The sequence below is a fragment of the Drosophila eugracilis genome, unplaced genomic scaffold, assembly GCF_018153835.1.
Source record: "Drosophila eugracilis isolate 14026-0451.02 unplaced genomic scaffold, ASM1815383v1 contig_649, whole genome shotgun sequence".
NCBI classification, from domain to species: Eukaryota; Metazoa; Arthropoda; class Insecta; order Diptera; family Drosophilidae; genus Drosophila; species Drosophila eugracilis.
Genome location: NW_024573535.1, coordinates 1,526,829 through 1,550,462, shown reverse-complemented (window position 1 = coordinate 1,550,462; position 23,634 = coordinate 1,526,829). Strand labels below are relative to the sequence as shown.

General features: G+C 39.2%; 2 protein-coding genes across 6 annotated transcripts; one reads left to right on the top strand and one right to left on the bottom strand.

The window, feature by feature from the left end:
* Positions 1 to 8,851: 8,851 nt before the first annotated feature.
* On the top strand, positions 8,852 to 19,150 carry LOC108109688 (mitogen-activated protein kinase kinase kinase 7). 4 transcript variants are annotated; one of them, XM_017218296.2, is made up of 9 exons: positions 8,852 to 9,603; positions 9,691 to 9,789; positions 10,354 to 10,650; positions 10,897 to 11,212; positions 11,276 to 11,457; positions 11,801 to 12,217; positions 12,367 to 12,415; positions 17,901 to 18,343; positions 18,416 to 19,150. In XM_017218296.2, exons 2-9 carry the CDS (start codon positions 9,721 to 9,723, stop codon positions 18,638 to 18,640), a joined length of 1,998 nt encoding a protein of 665 aa, XP_017073785.1. In that variant the 5' UTR covers positions 8,852 to 9,603; positions 9,691 to 9,720; the 3' UTR covers positions 18,641 to 19,150. The 4 variants fall into 4 exon arrangements, with proteins under 4 accessions (XP_017073785.1, XP_017073784.1, XP_017073783.1 ...); XM_017218295.2 differs by having other exon boundaries at positions 9,688 to 9,789; XM_017218294.2 differs by having other exon boundaries at positions 8,852 to 9,789.
* A 52-nt stretch (positions 19,151 to 19,202) lies between these two features.
* LOC108109690 (kelch-like protein 26) lies at positions 19,203 to 23,320 on the bottom strand. Of its 2 annotated transcripts, none has more exons than XM_017218298.2 (4): positions 22,759 to 23,320; positions 20,909 to 21,758; positions 20,394 to 20,780; positions 19,203 to 20,287 (listed from the first exon to the last, which is right to left on the bottom strand). In XM_017218298.2, the coding sequence occupies exons 1-4, from the start codon at positions 22,936 to 22,938 to the stop codon at positions 19,827 to 19,829; spliced, it is 1,878 nt and encodes a 625-aa protein (XP_017073787.1). In that variant the 5' UTR covers positions 22,939 to 23,320; the 3' UTR covers positions 19,203 to 19,826. The 2 variants fall into 2 exon arrangements, with proteins under 2 accessions (XP_017073787.1, XP_017073788.1); XM_017218299.2 differs by having other exon boundaries at positions 20,394 to 20,756.
* Between the last annotated feature and the right edge of the window lie 314 nt (positions 23,321 to 23,634).

The following is a 23,634-nucleotide window of genomic DNA, read 5'->3' as shown; positions in this document are numbered from 1 at the left end:
TTTTTGATCACAAAATATTGTTCTATGGACAAATATAGACTCTTTATTTTGTGGTTCATTTACAGAACCGAAATTCGATACTTCACAAATGTAAATACCTTGCAGCCCATGGCTCTCATAGCGCAACCCTCTTTCTTTTTGTAACTAATTTGCCCCCAATTAGTAGATTTCCGCATGTGCGGCATTGTTGCCAGTTTGAATAAGTTCTGTGTGCTTATCATTAGCCGAACACTCTGACACACTCGTGGAGCTTATCGATGACACCCTTTCGCACTACAAGCCTCCCTGCCCACGCCCCCTCTCCCAATGCTCCCTCGAAAACCCCTCCTGCAAAGGCCTCCCCTGCCAAAGAAACCAAGCCAATTAAAACGATAAACCAAAAATGCCCAGCGGCGTCACCAAAGAGGGTAAATAATAATGAGAACTGAGAGGGAAATAAAGCAAAAAAGAAAGCAAAAAACTGCAGGAAAATAACGATTTTTACTTTCCACTTCCATTTTCCTTGGCTTTCTTGCTTTCTACACAGAGAGAAAAAAGTGGTAAATGGTATTTAAAGGTAAAGAAAAGAAATTTAAATAATTAAAAAGAATTTTTAAATGCAATTATTTTTCCTTTTTAATATCAATCAGTTAAAGATTTGTCTATTTTCTATACTTTATATTAAATTTTAACTTAAATTAACACTAAAATTCCAAACAAGTTTTTTAAGTTTTTAAGGAACAAAAAAGTTAACTATTAAAAAATGTTTTTAAATTTCCTGTGTACTATGTACCATATATTTTTATTTTCCTCCGTAGTTAGAGGCAACGAAAGGCGTTCAAGTTGCAAGACCGCTAAGCAACGACACCAGCACCACGGCCGCCCACTTGGCTACCCAACCACCCACAGCCACGGCCCCCTCGAAAGAGGAAGGACAATTATGAAGCAACTTGGTCGACGGAAGCTCAAGGAGCACAGGAGCGAGAAATCCTTGCTGCCGCTGAAAGATTTTGTGCAAATAATTCTAAAGTGGAACGACAATGGCTGGCAAAGCGGTGGCAAGTGCCACTGAAGTGGGTGAGTGGGTGAGTGGGCAATGGGTGTGGATGTGTGGATGTGTGGGTGGTGCACGACACTTTTCACTTACCCTTAGGTTAGGAAAGGGTATTATTTAGTTAGTCAGAACGTTGATGCAGGATAAACTTCCTTTAAAAGATGTTGGTTTAATGATAAAATTAATATTAATTGAGTTAATTGTTTGTTTAACTTAAATTTATTAAAATAAAACAAATATATTAAAAATGGAGAACTAATTTGTTGTGAAAACTAAGAGATTTTGTATGTATTTTCATTTCTTAAAACACATTTTTAACTTAACTTCAGTTCATAATATATGTTTTCGCCTTCAAAAGGGTACCTAAAAAGTAAAAATCAAAATTCTTGTCTTATTTTCTAACCCCTTAGACCACCTCCCTCAACCCCCTTTAGCCTCTTTTGTGTTGATTTTTCTTTTAATTGTTGCGGATTTGCATTCTGACACATTTGTCAACCTCAACAGAAAAAAAAAAAAAGAGGGGAGGGTGGGGGGAAGGCGGGAAGGAAGTCGGTATGGGACAAGGTTTGTTTATTATTTATTAGCCTCAGTCCGAAAGGGGGGGGTGTGAGGGGGGGGCCTGGAGGACATGTGAGGCCATCCGCTGGGATAATAATAAACACCAGGGGACTAAAGTCGGGGACACACGAGGGGAAACCCCCAGTGAAGTAATTTGTCAACCAGCCAGCAACAAAAACAACTATGACAATGGGTACACTGCGAGAAAATATATGTAAAAATGCTGCAAGGAAAGAAGACAAAACTTAAGCTTCTACTAGAACATAAATTATTACAAAAGAAGACTAAGAAAGCATCTTGATACATGGAAAATGTTTGGAATTTATTCATTAAAAAGGTAAATATTTATATTTATTTAAGTAATATTTTATTTTGAATTTATAAAATAAATAATTTACGAGATAAAAGATTTATAACACTTAAAAATAAAGATACTTCCATCAGAGACTTTTTTCTCAGTGTAACAACACCGACACCTGTGCATTCGTGTGTGTGTGTGTATATATATGTATGTGTGTTGGTTTTGAGTGACATGTGTCAAAACTGAAAAACTACGCGAATTTGTGTCAAATACCCTTGTCAGCGCGTTTCAAGTGCAATAACACTTTTGTCCAACAAACACACACACACACACACACACCAGCTCGCTTAACCCCACATATCCCTTATGAGACCCAGGCCACCCCTTTTAACCCCTTCTGTCCCCTTTTTGGATCCATCATAAAGACAAAGATAAATACCGGACAGGTGCAAAGGTGTGAAGTGGAGAGAGCTTTAGAGTGTGCGAAAGTTGGCATTTTCGCAGCTGATACGGAAATTGTTGATACATATCAGGGGGAAAACTTATAAAAAAACAGCAGGAAATATAGTAATATATTAATATTTAATATTAATATTATATTAAATGAAGCTCACAAGTTAATTATTATTAATTATGCGAGGCGACTCATTCCTTTTCCTTCTCTACACGTTAATTATCAAAGCTTCTTCTTGTTTTTAGCCAATTTTAAGTTGTAAAATCTTAGAAAAGGTTATTAATATATCTCCAGTAAATCCTTTAAGCTTTACAAAACATCTTTTAACTATTTGAAGGAGTATCTGTTAGTTTATACCATCCCTTTCCTTCCCTTTTTCCCCAACATTTTTGGGTTATTCCTAAAGAAATTCTTAATAAGAAAATAAATTAATCAACATCCTAATTTATTAAAAACTTTTTAAGACCCATTAAAAATCATTTAAAATGTTAAAGCTTACCATAAACCCTTCAATCTTTTTACAACTTGATATTTTTCCTAAACCTTTTCAAACCTTTTTCCATTATTTGGCCATATGAAAAAATCAAAATAAGATTTGAAATTGTTTTACATTTTCCTTTACAGTCAAAATTTTTGTTCGAAATTCCCAGGGCAGTCTGGAACATGTGCAAGGATACTTCGAGGGGGTGAAAGGTCACGCTATGTCTCAATCGTTCCACCCTCGAGTTAAACGTCGCCGATTACACACATGGGAGCTGTAAACCGCGTTTTATGATTTCCTTGCCTTTTTTTTTATGGACAAGACTCTTTATGCCCCGTCGCCAAAATAGATCAGCAGAAAAAATTGCGAAATTTGTGCAAATTGCAGTTTTGGTATTTATATTTTTTATGATGCGATATGGTTTATGAGTGCTTTGGTGGTTGATTGCTGGGGGTGATATTCGGGCAGTTCCTTAGTTTCCCATACCCATAAGTCATGCTTTTTATTACTTGTTGTGACAAAAGTTCTGGCTTAATGGGTTTATATCAATAAGGGGAATCAATTTGATACTAACTAGCTTGTATTTACTACAAAGTTCTACTTAATCTAGTACGAATTTCTTATTTAAAATTGCTCTGTTTATTTGAAAGGAAGTCTTAAAATCAGCTTTCCTTACCTTTTTATCTCGTCCACTCCCAATATCAGAAGCAAATTCTCACCACTTACCATTCGCTTTTGGCACACACATCCAAGGAGACTTTTATTTCACTCTGCCATCGTATGGAATCCATAAAAAAGCGACTCACAAAAAGTGCCAAGCTGTTGGTGCGTGCTAAGCATAGTTAAAGTCCAGATCCATATTTGTTTTAATGGCCACAGACATGGATATGGCCCTGAATCCGAATCGGAATAGGTATAGGAATCGGAGTCGGAGTGGGTGTGGGAATCGAATGGTCAGGAGGAATACGGCCGGATGACAATAACCATCGGGATAATAATAAGCGACAGATAACCTTAATAATGACCAGAAGCGTCAAGGAATAACAAAGGAGCAAGTCCAAAGTGGAATGGCGAAGGTGGAGGCCAAAGGAGGATACGTGCTCGATATTCAATAACCACATGGATGAGAAAGACAAGGGACCAGTGGTGGGATAATAATAGCTAAAAATACTCTAAAATAGCTATTGATATGGTTAAAATTGCCTCTTACTAAAAATTATATGATTTTATGATCCAGAACTTAAAACAGCTATTAAAAAATATTTTAATTTAATATTTCTATTTTAGATCACATATTAGCTTGCGAAATAAAACTTTGCTGCTTAAAACGCTTTAAAATTGGCTTCATAAATTCTCCAAAAAAGTCTTGAAAAATTAAGCAAATATTAAGAGGTATGACCAATAAATATTTTTGGAATTCGAAAGCCTTGTATTAGTAAAACATTTTTAATTATATTTTAATTATATAATATTTCATACATCGTAACCATTAAGCAACGTTAAGACTGTAAGAAAAAGCAAAACAATCCGAAAGCTAGAACACAGCCAAAGTGCGAGCACTGAAGCGGCCATGTCGATGGGACTCAATAAAAAATTGAATTGAACATTTCCGGGTGGACAACGCTTATGGCAACCGTGTGGGCAACCGGACAACGGCCCATGACTGACCCATTCAATTAAGCATGAAAAAAAGTTGTTGAAAAAAAATTGGAGGAGTGGGTGGGGGGTGGAAGGCGTGGCCGGGGAGGACGTGGCCCGTCTAGTCCATAAAAAAAGGACATCACTTAAGGAGAAACTCGGACAGTGGCCGCAACAAAACACGCATCACTTGTCACACATACTTAGCAGACATGGGCGTGGGCGGGAGAAAGGGGACGGAAATGCCCCCCGCACCCGTTGAGAAAATGAGAAAAAATCCCCCTCCGTCATGTCCTGGTGTTGTTATTGAGGTGTAATACAATTTTTTGCCATGATACCCCATAACAATGGCTGAAACAGAAACAGAGACAGAAGAGGCCGTTCTTGGTTTCATTCTTTTTTGGACATTTGGCGAATTGAAATCTCCAAATTATCGAGATAAGATAGATCTTAGTGTATTCAATTGTTGTATACTTTGTATGATATTTTTATATTTTAAAAATTCTTATCAAAATTAAACCATACATATATCTTAAATCTGTTCTTCCTTTCACTCTACCAGGAGTTTTGGCAAACTAAAATCAACAAATTTGAGCTTTGGCGAATTTCTCAAGCTGTGATATGTCCTAATTTGATCAATAAGTGTTGACTTTTTAAGATATTTCAATACTTTAATGTATATATTTTATTTCAAAAAACATCTTCAAATATATTAAAAAAGGTTAAATTCATCTTTCGCCGAGAATCTGCGTTCTGGAACATCCCCAAAGTCAGTTGCAGACTGAGAAATCGAATCAGAAAAGGTTAACGAGTCCTGGGCACATATGGTAGCATTAGTTTGGGATCCAGGATCCAGTATCCGGATTCGGGGACGAGGGGCATCCAATCGTGGACAACGCATAAACTTGCAATTGAGCCAATTTGTAAAAGTGCGGCAAGCCCATTAAGATGAGGTCCTGCCAGTCGGGTCCTGGCAATCGAACGGCGGCCAGGACACCTGCTCCATCTCCATAGCCACCCTCATAGATATATATATATATATATCCCAGATAGCCCCCTAACAAGGGAAACTTTTGTTGGGCATCTACTTTGCATTACAAGCGCCCACATTAAAATTAAAATAAAGTTTTCCTGGGGATATATCCCTTTCAGTGGCGTCCAGTCCCTTGCTTTTCGGTTACTCTGCTACTTTCTCTTTTCCCCCTTTTCTTTTTCCCTTTTCTTTTTTTTGAGGAACTACAAATAAATCTAAAACTCGCACATTTCTGATGGATGCTTACACTTAAGCTCACACACAAGGACACAAAGGATACGGGTCGGCCGCAGTTGGCCATTCGCAGTTTTATTTTTGCATTTACATCAGCCCACATGCATTATGCATACGTACTTATGTACACGGAAATACATAAATACATATGTGCGAGAAATCTATCCTTCTGTGGGGAAATGGTCCTCTTCATACACTTTCTTTCCCTTAAAAAACGTACAAAGAAAGAAAATTGAAGAGCAAATCATATGCAAGTCCAACTTTAGCTGTGGGAAAGTTGAAAAATATTCGGAAATATAAAATGAAAAATTAATCAGTAATAGAATTCATAGAAGGATATCCAAAAGAGCATTCGAAAGAATCGTTTCTGGCACTCACATTTGAGCTTAACTTCGCATTTCTTGTTGAATTTCATGTTAAGTTGCGTTCTTTGTCCCTTGTTTGATTTCCTTTGGCCAGGACTCACTTTGGACTTTAAAACAAAGGGGCAAAAAATAAAAATAAAGTATGCAAAGAGCAAAAAGCGAAACAAAACAGAGCTAAGGGCACAAAGGATGCAAAGGATACAATAATATCCTTAAGCTACGAATGCAACATGAATTTGTCTTTGCTCGACTGGACTTCTCGACCTTTTCCCTCGTCCTGCTTCGAGTTGCCTTGGCGAGGCCAGAAAAAAGATAAATAAATGTTCAGCCATACATATGAGGAAATGAAAAAAAAAAAAAACAAGAAAGGAAATAAAATAAAAAGGATACTCGAACTTTACAAATGCATGCACATTAGAGAGATTTACATGTGTGAGGAGAGAGCAGGGAAATCAGGGAAAGCAGGGAAAGCAGGGAAAGCATTCACATGCGACGCATAAGATTACTACCCACACACTCGAAAAGCCAACGTCCTTTGGTCCTTTTTGCATTTGCCTTTGCCTTTTGCTTCGACACTTATTTTAATTTATTTCATTTTCATTTATGTACAACGCTTCAAATGTCCTTTTCTGCGTTGCCCTCTGTGTCTGTGTGTAATTAAATAAAAACTACCTTAAAGCCTCACCCATACACTCGCACCTCGAAGGATTCCACTTTTCCATCAAGCTTTTACTTTAATTGCCCAAAAAACAGAAAGATATATGTTGGATATATTTCTTAAGGTATAAAGCTATATGCCTCGGAAAGTTTTTAAAAATTAAAAAATATCCATATAGTTCTGAATTTTAAAACAATAAATTAGAAAGTAAAAACTGAAGTTGGGAGTTGCGTGCCACTACTTTCATTTACCCGTCATTCTGTCAAAATAATTTTAAAATAAATATGCTAGTAGCAGGAAACGTTATCTGTAATTTTGATAAAGGAAAAACCAAAACGGAAAACACAGCCCTAATGTATATTTATAAACCGACGGGGAAGTCAGTGTCCTTGCAAGGCTTTTTGAGTTTATTTTGGTTTGCATTTTAAATTATTTCCGATATATCCGATTAAGAAAATTGTTTGTAAGTCGAAAGGTATTAATGGAAATATACAATATTCGAAATTAAAGAAAACTTTAAACTTTGAAAAGACGACCAGAAGCGACTACTTACTGCATGGTGTAGGTCAAAGAGAACTAAAGAAGTCCTGCAGATTTCATACAGAAATCTAATTCCTTGCTAAGCTTTGGGAAATTATAATTTTTATATTGACAAGAATAGATAGAAATTTAAGCCCTAAAACCTTAACCACTGAATACGTTCTTAAAATACGCCATGAAGGTTGGCATTTTTGATTTAAGACCACTTTCTCTTGCTGTTGATGGCCTATAAAAATATATCGAAAATCTATCTTTTTTCTGCATATAACGTTATTTCGATTAATTATTTTAAAAAAGAGAATTTCTTTTTATACAGCCTTAGAATTTTCTTCTCTCTTTAGTATGATTTTTGTATTTCTCAGAACTACGAAGTAGGTTTGACTTAGAATGACTTTACTTAGCAATGAATACTTTTCGTCCATATTATAAGTAGTGACTCCAAGTCGGTGGCGTAAGTTATTGCCATACTTAACTCAAAAATATCTATAATATTCGTTGCGAATGTTGCTATGTATATTTGTAACCATCGATGTCGGATCTCTTTAAATTGGCATTACGAAGTTGTAATTATCTTTATTTAGTTTCTGTTCCAGCTAATATTCGGCCGTTCCTAAGAAGTCTTAGAAATGGCAGGAATATGGTCATTGGTCTTGAAATCATTATAAGCCATTAATAACTCGATGTTTGTCAGGCACCCTGTCCGACGATTGTTCTTCAGTTGTTTTTAATCCTGGTAAGGAATTTTCAACATACATTATACACCTTTACGCGTATAAAAGTAAGTTAAAATGTTGCCTAATTAATCAACTATAACAGGAAATACTACCGCCATCTGGCTACCGGAAGTCTATTTAAAATACGCTAGAGGGCGGTCTTTTTATTCAAGTGAAATGTTATGACTATTTTATAAGCCTTACTTAAATTTTCAAAAATATACGAGAGATAAATAAGCTAAGTTAAATGAATTAATTTTTTGGCCGTAATTATGGGACTTGACATTGTTTTTCTAAGTGGTTCTTATATGTAACCTCCTTAAAAAACGGTTTTTTTACATTAATATATAAGATTCTTAAACGCACTACATGGTGCAACCAGTCTACCATCAGTCTCCAGCAGATTTCTTCTTAAAGGAGATTTTTCCAGTGTAGCAAAAGCGCCCCCTGTAAAAATGGGCTATAAGCAACTTAAGCAATACATTTAAGCATCCTCCACCAGTATTTTCATATGTCCCGTTGCACATCACTAGAAATAACTTATTTAACCAACAATCGATAAGCTTCCTGAAATTCTTTTCTCCTAAAATCGATTGGCCGCAATTCAGACAAAAAAATTACATTAGAATAGTTATACAAATTTTTTTTCTTTTCGGATCTACATACTTGTGTTTTTATTTTATGAACTATGAAGAGAATAATAGAATATATTTAAAGAATATTTGTAGTGGGAAAGCTGCTTAACCATCTGGTAACACCTATCGATAGGCTTGTGCAAATATCGGCTATTAGTAAAAACAGCTGTTATCAATTGATGATATCGGGAGAAAAGTAATAAAAATATACCGAATCTACCACCTCTAAGAATAGGGTTAAAAAAAACAAGACAAGTTTGTACTTGAAAAGTACGGCGTATATCCACGGCGAAGAACGCAACCACCCGCCAAGTGAACGACCGATGCAGAACCGATCCGCCGAGGATTGAGTCCGGAATCCGGAGGAATCCCGGCGAGAATGTGATGTGCGTACTGGCCTGTCTCCGCTGGTCGATATAAACTCGTGCCCCCGTCTATTCTCCGCTCTCCCGCTGTCCACCGCCCGCTCATCCTCCTCCACAGAGTCCCAACTCTCCAAAGCAGCACTCCTCCACCTGGAAAATCGGCTATAGTTGAACGCTTCCCGAGAAGCACTAGTGGAGACACCAGGAAACCCGCCAATCACCTAGCAGCCGAGGCAAGATGTCGGGAATTTGATGTACCAGAAACTCGGTTCACCAGGGAAGGTATCTAACATCTTGGCAGGAACCTGGAACGAAGTAATATTGACTAGAATCCAGGATTCCAGGAGTATTGGCAAGGAACCCTAAATCCTAAGGAATCTTGGAAAGTAGCAGGATTAAGAAATCAAAAACCTCAGGATCTAACAAGGGGAACCAAAAGCCGTGCCACGGATTCTTGGTCAGTGACCTGAAACTAAGCAATATAGGAAAAAAATCGAAGGACCAGTTCATCTTCGAGAATAATTTAATTTCTTTAAAAGAAATTTAAGGACGTTTGGGAGAAAGGGAACGATCGCAATACTTAAGCAACCTGAAGGTAAAACCATAAACAGAGAACCCCTGAAGACAAATCTTCAACCCAGAAAGCTGAGAAACAAAAAATTGTATCTGACCACCCAAGCAGGATCATCAGGATCCTAAGGATCCCAGGGAGATGGCCACCGCATCTCTGGACGCACCGCAGGCAGCCAATGTGGACTTCAGCGAGCTAACATTCCGAGAGGTGCGAGTCAAGTCAAAGTTCTATAGTTCTTAACACTATCATAAGTTATAAACTGCAGGGACCGGAATTTCTGTGAAAAAACTTGACTTGGATACAAAAAAAACATAATTTGTCATGCTACTTTTAAGATAAACTCTGTTTTAGGCAGAAACATGGCACATGCTTGATTAGTCGTACGATTAGCCAGTCTGTTGATAGAAATTCCGCCAAAGCAAATTAGGAATTTATGTTTGTTTTTAAAAAGTTTTTAGTCCGTTTACATTTTCACTTAAATAACTTAATCACCAACTAAGCCCTATCATTAACTACTCCCTGCTGTTTCCCAAAGCGGATGTTGCTATATAAATATTTGATTATTTAAAATGAATTGATAAGGAATCATAATTAGTTTGAAAGGAACCACTATTTGTGTGCTTCTGATAAGACATTCAAATTACAAATGTTACTTCATTTTCAGATCTATTCCTTTATTACTCTATAATTTTAATAGTTCATTTGATAACTGATAAGACATAGAAGCCCTAAACATTGAAATCTAATACTTCTGCCTATTTCTCCCCTTAGAAAGTCGGCCATGGGTCCTACGGGGTTGTCTGCAAGGCGGTCTGGCGCGATAAGCTGGTGGCCGTCAAGCAGTTCCTCCACACCGAGGAGAAGGACATCGTGAAGGAGGTGAAGCAGCTGTCGCGCGTGAAGCACGTGAACATCATCGCTCTGTACGGTACATCCAAGTACCAGCACGCCACCTACCTCATCATGGAATACGCCGAAGGTGGATCCCTGCACAACTTTCTCCACGGAAAGGTGAAACCGGCATACTCTCTAGCCCACGCCATAAGTTGGGCGCGTCAATGCGCAGAGGTAGGTCGCCATACACGAGCGGTTATCATAGGGCCTAACCCAGAGTTCATAGTATCCATGGGTTGCTTGGAAACTTTTTATCTTTCATTTATTTAAAATATGTTTATTTGGATATAAAACAGCTGAAGACTCAACTAAATTTTCCTTATAAAATTACTGAAATTGAATGTATTTTGGGATATAGTTGCATAGATTTATACTTAAAACAATGCTCATTGCTCAAACCTTATGTTTGTTCCTTCTCAGGGCCTTAGACACTTACATGGCATGACACCGAAACCCCTGATCCATCGCGATGTTAAGCCGCTGAACCTGCTGCTGACCAACAAGGGACGCAATCTAAAGATCTGCGACTTCGGCACGGTGGCCGACAAGTCAACTATGATGACCAATAATCGTGGCAGTGCCGCTTGGATGGCCCCCGAGGTCTTTGAAGGCTCCAAGTATACGGAGAAATGTGACATTTTCAGCTGGGCCATAGTGCTGTGGGAGGTGTTGTCTAGGAAGCAGCCTTTCAAGGAAATCGACAATGCCTACAGCATTCAATGGAAGATCTTCAAGGGTACGTCATCCAATAAGGCTGACCTGAGCTTTTGTTTTCAATGAGTATTGTCTTGGTTTTCAGGTGAACGTCCACCGCTGCTCACGACCTGCCCCAGGCGCATAGAGGACCTAATGACCGCATGCTGGAAAACGGTGCCCGAGGATCGCCCTTCGATGAATTACATAGTGGACGTTATGAACGAGATCGTCAAAGACTATACGGGAGCGGACAAGGCCATAGAATATACGTTTGTTAATCAACAGGTGAAGTTAGCTTCCTTTACTTGGACTCGATTTAAAATAATTTAAAAACTATGCTTATGAACATAGCTTAGTTGTATAGGAAGTTTCAAGTTCAAAACATTTATAATGTCAATTATTATTATTAAAGTTATTAATAGCTTTGAAAAGAATTCACTTAAAATACCTAGTTCCTAAAGTAGTTCAAATGTTACCAAGCTGCAATTCTGTAGCCTCAGAAAGCCTTAAGCGATGTTCCTCAGTTTAAAACATATCCATCTCTTTTCATCTGAAAATCTATTTAAGTTGACTATTTAATCTATATAGTTTATATAAGTCTAACTTTTGATCCTTAAATCCTTTTTAGGTTGTCACCAAAGAGAGCGACGGCTCGGTGGCCGCTCAATCGGATACCCTCAGTTCGCAGGAGGAGGATGAACTGAGCCCCTCGTCCACACAGTTAACACCGACAACGGCGTCCAACGCCAATGTGAACGCGATAGCAATAACAGAAACAACGACTAGCTCAATGACCGAAAATACCTCATCAACATCATCGGACATCACGCCGACGAATTCGGGCCAACTTGACAATAATCGGCTATTCCATGTGGTCAGCAATCGCTGGGACGCGATTCCCGAAGAGGATAGCAACGAGAGCCGGAACGATAGCTTCAACCTCACCTCGTCGGCTGAGGCCACTCAGCGCTTGGAGACGATCCGAAACGGGATGATCCAGATGGCCTGCCAGCCCATGGAACAACTCCACCTCGACGTGGAGGCTGTGAGTCTATTGATAGCTATAAATTTCATATTGATAACGTATAGTTTTTGTGCTTTAGATTTGTTTTTTATAAACATAATAAGATTCCTGAACTGAACCTTATATTTGCCAAAGCTTATAAATTTTCTTTAATTTCGTTTTTCCTCCAGAATGGCTTTGATCTGAGTCGCAACGAGAGCAGCAGCGGCAGTACGCACGGTGAGTTCACTTAGAGAAAAACTATACATAAAAGCATTTGATTCTATAAACCCACCTGCGTCCGTTTGTTTTCCGACGATTTTACGATTTTCCGATTTTCCGTCGTCTGCCGTGAATCACACGCACATTGGGGCGTCAAGTTGAGAGACACAATGGCGTGGTCTCGATTTTATATAATTCCATTTAATAAAATCAGAATGCCTCTGGCCGCTAATTTTCTGTTTATCTTTTTTAATTCCTTAGGGAGATATCTTCGCAGTTTAATTATCAAACAAATTTAAGTGATTTTTCAAATTTATTTTTTTTAAACATATACTTTTTATATGGGGCATACAATTTGGTTTTTATTTATATTTATTCCACTATTTTTGAAAACTTTAAATGGCCTTCCTTGTTCCGCTTTGCCATAAAATAGTATGAATACCAAATAGTAATACTTTAAGAAAAAAACTTTAATGTTACTAACTAATTTTTTTATTAATTAATTAATTAATAATTAAATAAATATTTTAATATGCATTTTAAACACGTTGGGACTGAGGTATCTTAGTATCACAGTTGATTTTATTCACATTTAAAATAAAATAAAGATAGTTGTTTAGAAAAGTAGAAAATATTAATTTTAGATACATTTTTTTTCAATGCTATTTCCAATAACTAATATTAATTTTACATAACGAATATTATATGTAGAAAAATAAGGAACTTATCATCTTAATTTATTTTCAAAACCTCGCATTAGGGTATCCCCAAGTCGACTACATCATTTCATTAGATCTCCGCAGGTCACTCTTACTTGATCCTCGCAGCTTGACGCATTGTGTCGACTCTTGTGGCACGACAGCTGTTGGATTTTGGCCCGTTGGCCACTTGGCTATTTGACTATTTGGCCATTCGATGTTGGCTTTTAGCCGCAGGTGACGCATTTTGGCCGTGTGTAAACAATGCACTAGCCATCTCTGTCCCGCAGCCCGCAGTCCGCAGTTTTTGTTAATTAGCCGCCGCGGTGTTTGTGTTTAATGCACGAGGAATCTCTTCAACATTATTCAATTGTCAATGTCTCTGGCCGGGCGGCTGCATAAATTATAAATATTTAGTGCGCTCATTCGGATCGGCGATCTCATAACGATCAGGGCATATATAGTTGCGAATTTTTGGTGCTTAAACTGGGAATTTATTTGGTTTTCTTACATCCATTTTTAAGCCAAAAAGGGAAAGCGAAATATAATCAAGAAAAATCGATTTTTTTATAAATATTTTAAAATTGTATCTTAGAAAATTAAATTTAATATTTAATATTTTATCAAATTCAACAAATTTTGTTTAATATTAACTAATTTTTAATAATAACTTTTCATAAAAGAAAGCTTTAAAAAAATACCTGTAAAATAAAAATCTAAAATAGTATCTTTCTATAGTAGCTTTATCAAAATAGCTTTTTCAGGTTAATATAAGCAATATTTATGTACATTTTTACAACTTGACTTGAAACCTATATACCCCTTGCCCCACCCAGGGTATCGCTCCCAAATAGTTGCACAAAATTTCGCTGCACAATTAAATAATTTGTAATTTGTTAGCCTGGTAATTTTGGGACAGATTTATAGCCGAAGGCATGCTCCGTCGCTGCTGGCCGGCGAGCATAAACAACAACACCCCGTTGAACGGGGGTGGGGGCCTGTTGGGGGCTAAGATCGGGGCAGATATAGGAGGAGTATGGGAACGCACACATGACGATGCGATCGCCACGGACTTTTGAGCATCGGCCCCAGCGAAACATGACTCACCCGGCAATAATCTCACTATTATTTCGATTTCGTCTATATGGCACACACACACACACATACACATATACACACTGGGTACAACTTATATATAGATCGGGGCATATAGCGAATATATGTGCGACGGGCGATTTGTATAAACGGTGGGAGCCGTCGAATCGAGTGGCCAAATCTCACTTGGCTCTCGGTTGACACAGACGGACGAGATCTCGGACTTACATATCCCTCATATATCCCCCGACCGACCATATGCCCACCGATTATATAGAATGTATATTTGGTATAGAGAGCCCATGTAGCGGGGTAGCAATGTGTAAATAGTAAATGCATCAACGGCCAAGTCGAGATACTTTTTGGCTCTCAAAGTTCTGGGAGTTCACCGGCTGCGTCAGATTTTTTACACAGCAAGAAAAAGTGTATGGGAATATAACTTTTAAATTATAATCTGAAGAGAAGATTAATCCCAACTTATTGCAATCATAAAGCTTCAGAAACTAAGGTGAATTTCAAAACAAAAACAACTTAAGAGATATTTTCTTTGCGTGTAGGAAAATTATTCAGCTTTCCCGCAATGCCTTTCCCCCCTGAGATTTCCCAACTGCAGATGCCAAATGCATTAATCATCGATCTCGATCAACGCCTCGCATTCGGATTCGCATCGAATTTGAATGAATCTTCATTGGGTTTTGGTTCGTCATGGAATTTGGTGGGTGGTTGGTTGTCTATCTACGGATCAGGGGATCTCGATGGGGAGACTTATCTTGGCATGACCCACTACAGGGTGACTAGCGACTCGCTGCCTGATTTACGATCGAGATGTTTTGGCTAATTTTTAAAATATATATTTTTTTTAGATTTTTCCTGGAAATGTGTTCAGTAAATCTTGAAAAATGTTTCCACGAAAGGTCTACCATAAATTATGACATTTGCGAGTTTAGTTAGTCAGATTTTTAGGATTTTCCCAAGTGATAAACTAAACTGAACTTAACTTTCCACACAATTTGCTTCCTGAGCTGAAAAACTATTTCTGTAAACTCATGAAACTACATTGTTGTAATGTTTCATCATATTCACTGGTGACATTTCTCAGCATTTTATAGTAATCTTTATTTAGAAATCACTAAAATTGTTTAGTAATCTCATTCGAATTGATTCCGATTTCCCTGTCTGAGTGAGTCATCGTCGTGCCAAACTGATAGCCTTTAACCTCCGGTTAACTGCGTCGACCAGACAAAGAAAACCACTTAACCCACACACATCTTTTGGGCGTTTTCCACCCCGCCGAGTTTCCACTCGAGTATGATGCCACAGATTTTGGTTCTGGCCGCGTCATCGTCATCATCGGGCCTTCGTATATGTATAGAGCCCCGTATATATCCGACCGATCTTGCCACGTCTGCGGAGTGTTTAGAAGGCAATCCCCGGCGCGAGAATTGGCGCGTTTGTTTGCTTTACGGTGGACGTGGTCGTGGTCGTGGACGTGGACGTCTCGGCTTTGGCCTCAGTCTGCGTCCGAGAGCCGTGCGATATTGAGTGCTACGCGAGATGTTCCGGAATTGTCGGGATCGGGATCGTTTGCAGCAGCGCCTCGCGAATCTTTGTCGAAACGAACCTCCCGGCGTTGGCCAGGAAATACCCCTTGAGATAGCATCGAGCCCACCCATTTTCTAGTGAAATTTCCACAACAATTTTCACAATTTGTTTGCGGTTTGTTTTCTCCCCAAAGAAGGAAAAACAAAAAACAAAACGGAAAAGTGATCGTTCGGTGGAAAATCAACAAGCAGAACTGAACTGTATGCGCGGAAAACACGTCATCGCAAGAAAAACAGAGGCGGAAAAAAGAAAAGTGCCAGATTGTTGGTGGGATTGGTGCGGGCAATGTGAAGGATTTTCATCCGTATATTAGTGTACAGCATTTTCCAAAGCGAAAATGATATAGCCAGTGGGTTAGGACACAGCCTGGACCCAAAGACTAAACTCCTATATATAGATATATATAGTTCGATCCTGGAATCTCAAAATGTGCGACACGCGGGCTTTGATCAGCACGAAACAGACCAGCGATCTGCACAGTTGCTGGATCATATATAGTAGGTAGTCTCCAATATCTGTATACCTATATCTGCAGATTCTACCCTCTTTTTTCGAGTGTATGCAGAAGACATTCCTTTCACTTTCGCTTAGCTGGGCAATTCAAAAGCCATAAATATTTATTTAAGAATCTGCAAATGTTTATGGTTAGCCGATTAAATAAATAAGAGCATAAAACTTAAATACTTTTCAAGTGTGCTGGGAACCTCGGAATCCTTAATTCTAAGTCAAATTCCTTTTTCTAAGTCACTCAAAAACTTGTACTTAAAACGTTTTTGGAAACATGTCCTTTCATTGATTTATTTAAAAAAATTAAAATTGTTTTTTGGTTTTTATCAATAAATTTATTTTTAACTCGCACTTTTGACTTTTTAGTTAGTCATCAAAGATTTTTGTTTTCGATTATTTTACATTAGAAAACTGAGTTGAATTCTATCCATATTAAGCATTTTTATTATACCCTTTACTCGTAGACTAAAAGGGTATACTAGATTCGTTGAAAAGTATGTAACAGATAGAAGGAAGCGTTTTCGACCCTATAAAGAATATATATTCCTGATCAGGATCAATAGCGAAGTCAATTGAGCCATGTCCGTCTGTCCGTCCGTCCGTATAAACGCTGAGATCTCAGAAACTATAGCAGATTAAGCATGAAGAATCTTGAGGTCCCGGGACAGCGCAAGTTTATTTTAGCATCCTGCCACGCCCACTATAACGCCCACAAATTAGAGCTAGAAAGTTGAAACTCAGAATGTATAATCTTTAGATGCCAGCGCATCTTTTAGTGGTATTATTATCCGGCCACACCCACTTATACGCCATATACCAAGCTCAAAAGACAGTTTTCGCATTTTCAAGAAAACCTGATATCTAGGTAACTAAAAGTGATAGAATGTTCGGATTAAGCATGTAGGTTTTTATGATGCCCTAAATGCGAATTGATTTTTCCATCTATCCACGCCCACTCTAACGCCCACAAACCGCGGAAAACTGTGGCGTCTATAATAATATTATGAATGCCTTCGTTTGACCCAGTATAACTTATTTCTGTTAATATCTATCGATTTGCCAAAGATTTTTCAAATCGGAACATTATTTCGCTGTTTAAGAAGGAATTTAAGTTATAAGGCCTCACATGGCTCGTGACGTCACTATCAGTTACTCAACATGCTTTCTCCGACAATAGGTGGCGCTTGGTTAATTTCCACTAGCAAAATTTAAAATCGTGTAAAACAGTAACGGGTATCCTATAGTCGCGGCACTCGACTATAGCTTTTCCTCTTATTTTTATTTTATAAACAATTTGTTTTTAATTTTTGGTTTTCTTGGCTTCCATTTAAAATTCAAATTTTGTGGAATTCCAAAATTGTTATATTTTATTCAGTCAAATTATGGTCTTTAATGGTTAGCTTTTACTTCTTGGAATAAGAAGTTATTTCTCAATTTAGCAGTAAAATAAGTTAAAGATCTAAAATTTATTTTATGTCCGTAATATTATTTTATTAAAAATTACCTACAAACTAATTTATGAATTATTTAATAATTTTTAAGTCAATTTCTCTGCTAATTCCTTGATAAATTTCTAAACTAACTTTAATCAAATTTTGCAGCCAGAAGCGATGGTCGCGAGCGACTCACGGTGACGGACACCAGGCCGGTGATCATGACCACAGATCTGACCAACAACAACAGCGGCAGCCACGCCCACTCCAACGGTCTGGGTCGGCAGGCGGCGGATGTGGAGCTGCAAGAGCAGGACCCAGAGTTGATCAACTCCCTGGACGGGGATATGCAACCCGAAGAGGATGAAAACGACGGCACCGAACAATCGCTGGCCGAGATCCTTGATCCTGAGCTGCAGCCAGAGCCACCGATTCCCAACGATGCCGAGTCACAGCTCATCTACCGGGAGCACCGGCATATGGCCAAGGAGTACCTCAGCATCGACACGAACATCTACTACGCGGAGGACTTCAAGGAGAAGCTCATCGTCCAGATGGATCGCTCCGAGCGCGAACAGAAACTGCAGCTGCTGCGCAAAATTAAGGACAAGGTGGGAAACCGTTTTCTCTCTCCACAAAAAAACCAAAAAAATTTCTTAACCTGATTTTGAATTTATTTTTAGGAGGGCCTACAGAGTCTTTATAACAATCTACAGCAGCAGTTCGCTTCCCGCCAACTTTCTGCCGGCCATCATCCGCACCCACATCCTCATCCGCATCCACATCCACATCCGCATCTGCATGGCCAGCAGGAGGAGGGCGGTGGAATGCTGCCTGGATCGGTGACCGGAGGCTCAGATTCCGGGGAAGAAGGCTGGGTGGTCATCCCGCCGCATCCCAATGCGTAGTCTCCCCTTCCGCCGGACCGACTCTCTATGTTTCTTAGGCTAGTGCTGTAACCTTAAATCTGTTAACCATAAACTGTAATCTGTAATCTATAATCCATAATCCGTAATCTGTAAACTGTAATCCATAATCTGTATGTTAGCCATAACACAGTGTTTATTTCTACTTCGGACGCGTTTGTTCGTTTTAAGCGTTCTTTTTTTTTTTAATTTAAATCTAAGCGTTTTTAGTCCGTGTTTCTTTTAACTTAGCAAAACAAAACTATTTTCGCCCATAAGCATTCTCCGAAACTTAATTTAGGTTTTAATCGTACTGTAAAGCTTATATACTTAGCATACAACATATATATCTGTCCGATGAAGCTGACAAGGAGTAGACCAAAAAAATATAAAAACCATCGAAATCAACGACAAAACTCACTAGTCTACTGATTAAAAGTGAATTTAATGCCTAGAAAACTGGAGATAAATATTAAAATGACCCTGTTAAACTTAAATAAATCAAGAAATCGATTTCATTTACCTTTTCGAATCAACATGAGCCCATAAAAAGGGTAAAAACGTATCATTTTGATGTTCTTATTTATTGCCAATGACCTTAAATTCAAGAGAATCCATCCTTTACACACTCTTAAGCCTGAGAGGTCCTTCTGTGTCTCACCGATTTAACAAAGGACATTTCGAAACAATAAATTAAGCAGTATCCTTGATGTAAATCCAAAGGAATTAATGAAGATGAAGATATAATAGTTGAAAAAAAAAAATAAAGATGCGTGATTAAGTTAAGTCGTTTCAACGCAGAAGGACATTCTAGGGCTTTGAGCTAACTTTCTTAGTTTAGTTTATACAAATTAAGTACAAGCGGTCCTACTAGATCTACTTTAACACTATCATTCAACAGCGAATCGAAGGCATATGCGGTCTATACAAAGTAATCACATATATTATTAATAATTTAACATTAACTATAAAAAGTTTCAAAATCGATACGAAGGCATTTACGGTCTAAACATTTTTCGTTGCCGTGCTTGGCACATTGTCGTCACTGTGCAGTCATCACAAAATCTCGCATGTAGGTCTACACTAGCTATGTATATATATCTATATATATATATAAAAATATCATGAGAATCGCTAAATTCGATGGGGAGTAGAGATAGAGGAGACGTGGAGGGATTTTCATCAGCAATTAGTAATCGCACATGGGCACATAGATTGCCACGCACGTCGATTCCCAGACATCGTTGGGCGAGTCCCAAGAGTCCTTTTCGCGCCACCATTCCTTGCTATCCAGATCGTAGGCCATTGTCTCCGCGCTGGCGCGGTCAATTGATTCCGTGGAGTCCAGTCCGCCCACAAAGAATATGGTTCTGCCCATAGCAGTCACGCCCGAGTAGAACTTTGGCGCGGGTATCTGCGTTTCCACGCTCCACGAATTACTTTCGATATCGTAGGCATAGATGTGCTGCACCAGAACTCGCGATTCCGTCAGGCTCTCATGCCATCCGCCACAAGCATAGATCTTATTGTCCACGGCCACCAAAACGTGGTCACAGCAGGGGGTTGGCATCGGTGCCAGCTCCTTCCAGAGTTCAGTCTTCGTGTCGAACACCCACATGCTCGCCAGGATATTGGCCAAGTGGATGCCACCTTAACAGAAAGAGAAAAATCATAAAAAATCACATTCTTAAGGTGTTGGGAGGAAACGTGAGCCTTGCTGCATCGTTTAAAACCAACTTTGCGATTAAAAACCCACCAGAGATATACAGCTTGTCGTCCACCACGACGCCAGCATGCTGACTGCGATTCTCCTGCAGACTGGGCATATACGTCCACACATTCTGGGCGATGTCGTAGCGCTCCACATTCGAGATCATCCGCAGGGCATCTTCAATGTTGTCGTCGTCCAGAATGCCACCAACGGCATACAGATGCTTATTGCCCACAGCATTCAAAGAAAAACGGCAGCGATCCAGCTGAATGGGTGCTATGGTCATCCAGGTATTCCTCAGCGGGCAATAGCAGAAGCCAAAGGGATGGATGTACTCCTTCAGGCAGACATCGTAGGCACCGCCCACGATGAAGAGCTTGTTATTGAGGACGGCGGTGCCGAAGTTGCCTAAAATGCATGAGGATAAAATAGCTGCGTAAGGGTTGGTGTTGGCATTAGTCATAATCTTATGTTTATATAAATGTTAGGGGTTCTTATAAGAAAAGAACCTTTCCTTAATCCACTCACATGGATATTTGATATAACCTCAAGGAACTTACACTGATCGATGTGCGGTATGGCGGTCAACTCGTACCAACTCATTTTGGATGGCGAGAAGCACATTATCACATTGGTCAGTCCCTTCCACTCGAAGCCACCGATCTTCAGCAGGCACATCTCCATGCCCCTCATATTTTTTGGTCCTTGCGGCAGTGATTGATCCTCTAGGGGCACCACTCCGTTGAGAAGTCGCCCCATATATTCCTGTTTTATTTGATTATAGTAAGTTGCGGGCAGTTGCAGTTGTTTTCCCTCGTCCAGCGAGCAGTTCATGCGTCTCATTTTGTCCAGGGACGTATAGCTAATGTGCGGCCAGTTGATCAGTCCCAGCAGATCAGCCAGGGCGCTCTCCTTCAGCTGCTGTTCCATAGCATAGCTGCACACCAGACGCACTAGGTCCTTTTCGGCCACATCGATGGGATAGTTGCTGGACAGGATAAAGCGCAGCTGGTCCACTTTCATTTCCTTGAAGTCCGACGTGGTCGCAAACTCCTCAAAGTGCGCACATATATAGCGGTGTGCCCGCTCGGATAAGTCAATAATTCCGTATATATCGGCCATCCCGGCAATGGCCAGGCAGTTCTCCATTTCGATTTTGGTGCCAAGGAAAAGGGTGCAACGCTCGATCACCTCGCGCACTTGGACATGTGTGGCTGCCGCCAGGATCTCCTCAATATTGTCGTAGTTAAGTTCCAGCATCGAGGTGTATATATAGTCGATGATCGAGCCCATGGCCCTGGCAGTGATCCCGTACAGATTTATCTCATCCTTTCGCGACTCGATCATGGCACAGTCGGCGAACATGGCGCAGAAGTAGTCGCTGCTGGCAGCCAGAACAACGCGGTGAGCCTGTGAAAGGAAATGGTTTTAGTATATAGATTTCAAAAGCATAGATGATCTATGATTCAAGCTTAAACTATTTGTACCTTAAAGTCTTGCAACTCAAAATTCGATTAAGTTATGGAATCTGTACATTAAATATTCAGATACAACGAGCTTTATCCTTTAAAATTCAATAACGATTATCTAATATTCAAGTTGATGTTTAACAAGACATTTGCATACATTTAAATACATGAATTATATCACTAAGCCATTCCCTATTAGGCAATATGAACCAGTTTTCCGGAATTTAATTTATGACTAATTCAGTTCTGAAACGTTTCATTTCATTTCAATATTTTGGGCATATATAAAACTGATTCCGGGAATCCCTTAATTTATATATAGCAAAAGCAAAGAAAATGCGTCATCGCCAGAAAGACATTAATTTCTTGTCATGGATGTGTTTTCGTTTCGTATTATTTAGCAAGAGAAAGTAAAGATGAGCTTTCTGCTGGCTACGATTATCGATTCGCCTACCACTTTAACCCTATAACTAGTCACCTTACGCCGATGCCTCGAACTCTGAATGTGCCATTAACACGAACTTGCCATATTGCCAAACTTCCGAGTCGATCGAACGACCATCCATCCGGTTTAGTTCGATTTCTATTTATCCTATAACCACCATCAGCCACAGAAACTATTGCCATAACTAACCTAGCCTAATCGTAACCCAGTTGCTGTGCCAAATAACTGAATAAAACTTGGTATGTGGCCTCTTTGATCTTTTTCATAGTGCTAAAACCAAACCATGACATGATTAGTTATGGTAATTCAGTGGTTTCCCAAGATATGCTCTATGATTCTTGGTATATCTTTAAATAAAACTAACATATAATTACATGTTTAAGGATATAATGATCATTAAACTTGGTATACGGTTTCTAGAGAAGATCTTAAGCACTCCAAACTATCTCTCGGCAAGATCTATTAGACATGTCCCACTGGCTGAGAGGTGTCTTACCTTAAACTTGTGCTCCTCAACTATCAGAGTGACATCCGTGAGCTTGTCCTCGTTGCGCAGCTTGTTGAGTCCCCGGAGGAGGGTCTCCTCCACGCTGGACAACGGATTCGAAGGAGTTTTACCAGCTGTCGCTGTCGACGTCGCTGCCGGCGTGGCTGCTGGCACTGGCGTCGCTGCCATGTCCGTGGCTTGTGGTTGTACTTATTGTATAGATTTCAGATTAGCAGGGGCTATTAACCTATATGTATAGTATTAACCCAAGGTTGGGGAATCCGTCTGATAAGAATTTATTGCGTTGGATGAGCAAGCGAGTGCGCGAGCGAGTGCAAGCGAGAGGACAGCACTTTGTGTTTACACTCGCGGCCAGCTGTCCACAAACCGTTATTCACCAATGTCCCAAGCTTTTTAGTACAAATTTTCACAAAACAGTAGGAAGTAAAATAACTTCCAAGCAAAAATCGAGATAATGTTTTCGTGTGCGTTTTCTCTGATTGTTGCTGCCTCTCTGCTTCTTTTTTTTTGTTTCGTTTGTGCTTTTCGTCTTTGACGTTTCTTCTCTTGACGTTAGTGTTGCCAAAATAGCTACAATCACTTGATGTGAGCATCTAGCTATAGATTAGTGGCCGCGAAAATTTAAATTTATTATTGCAGAAAATTTTAAATGTTAAGTGAATTGTTTTAATTTACATTTTGGTTGCCACATATGGTTTGGTTGCTACATATGCCGCTAAAATTACTGGGGTGAACACTATTTGTGATATATGTATATTTTTGAAAGGTTATAAGACCATCGTGATAACCAGCCAACCAATACAGGTATTACCTAAACTTTTGATTTACTAATTTACAATTTGTAAACAGCACAGGCTACGAAAT

Coding starts and splice junctions, on each gene's coding strand:
- LOC108109688 (XM_017218296.2), top strand. CDS start 9,721: ATGGCCACCGCATCTCTGGACGCACCGCAGGCAGCCAATGTGGACTTC. Junction 11,213..11,275: donor TCAATGGAAGATCTTCAAGG/GTACGTCATCCA, acceptor CTTGGTTTTCAG/GTGAACGTCCACCGCTGCTC. Junction 12,416..17,900: donor CAGCAGCGGCAGTACGCACG/GTGAGTTCACTT, acceptor CAAATTTTGCAG/CCAGAAGCGATGGTCGCGAG.
- LOC108109690 (XM_017218298.2), bottom strand. CDS start 22,938: ATGGCAGCGACGCCAGTGCCAGCAGCCACGCCGGCAGCGACGTCGACA. Junction 20,781..20,908: donor CATACCGCACATCGATCAGT/GTAAGTTCCTTG, acceptor ACCCTTACGCAG/CTATTTTATCCTCATGCATT. Junction 20,288..20,393: donor CGACAAGCTGTATATCTCTG/GTGGGTTTTTAA, acceptor CTTTCTGTTAAG/GTGGCATCCACTTGGCCAAT.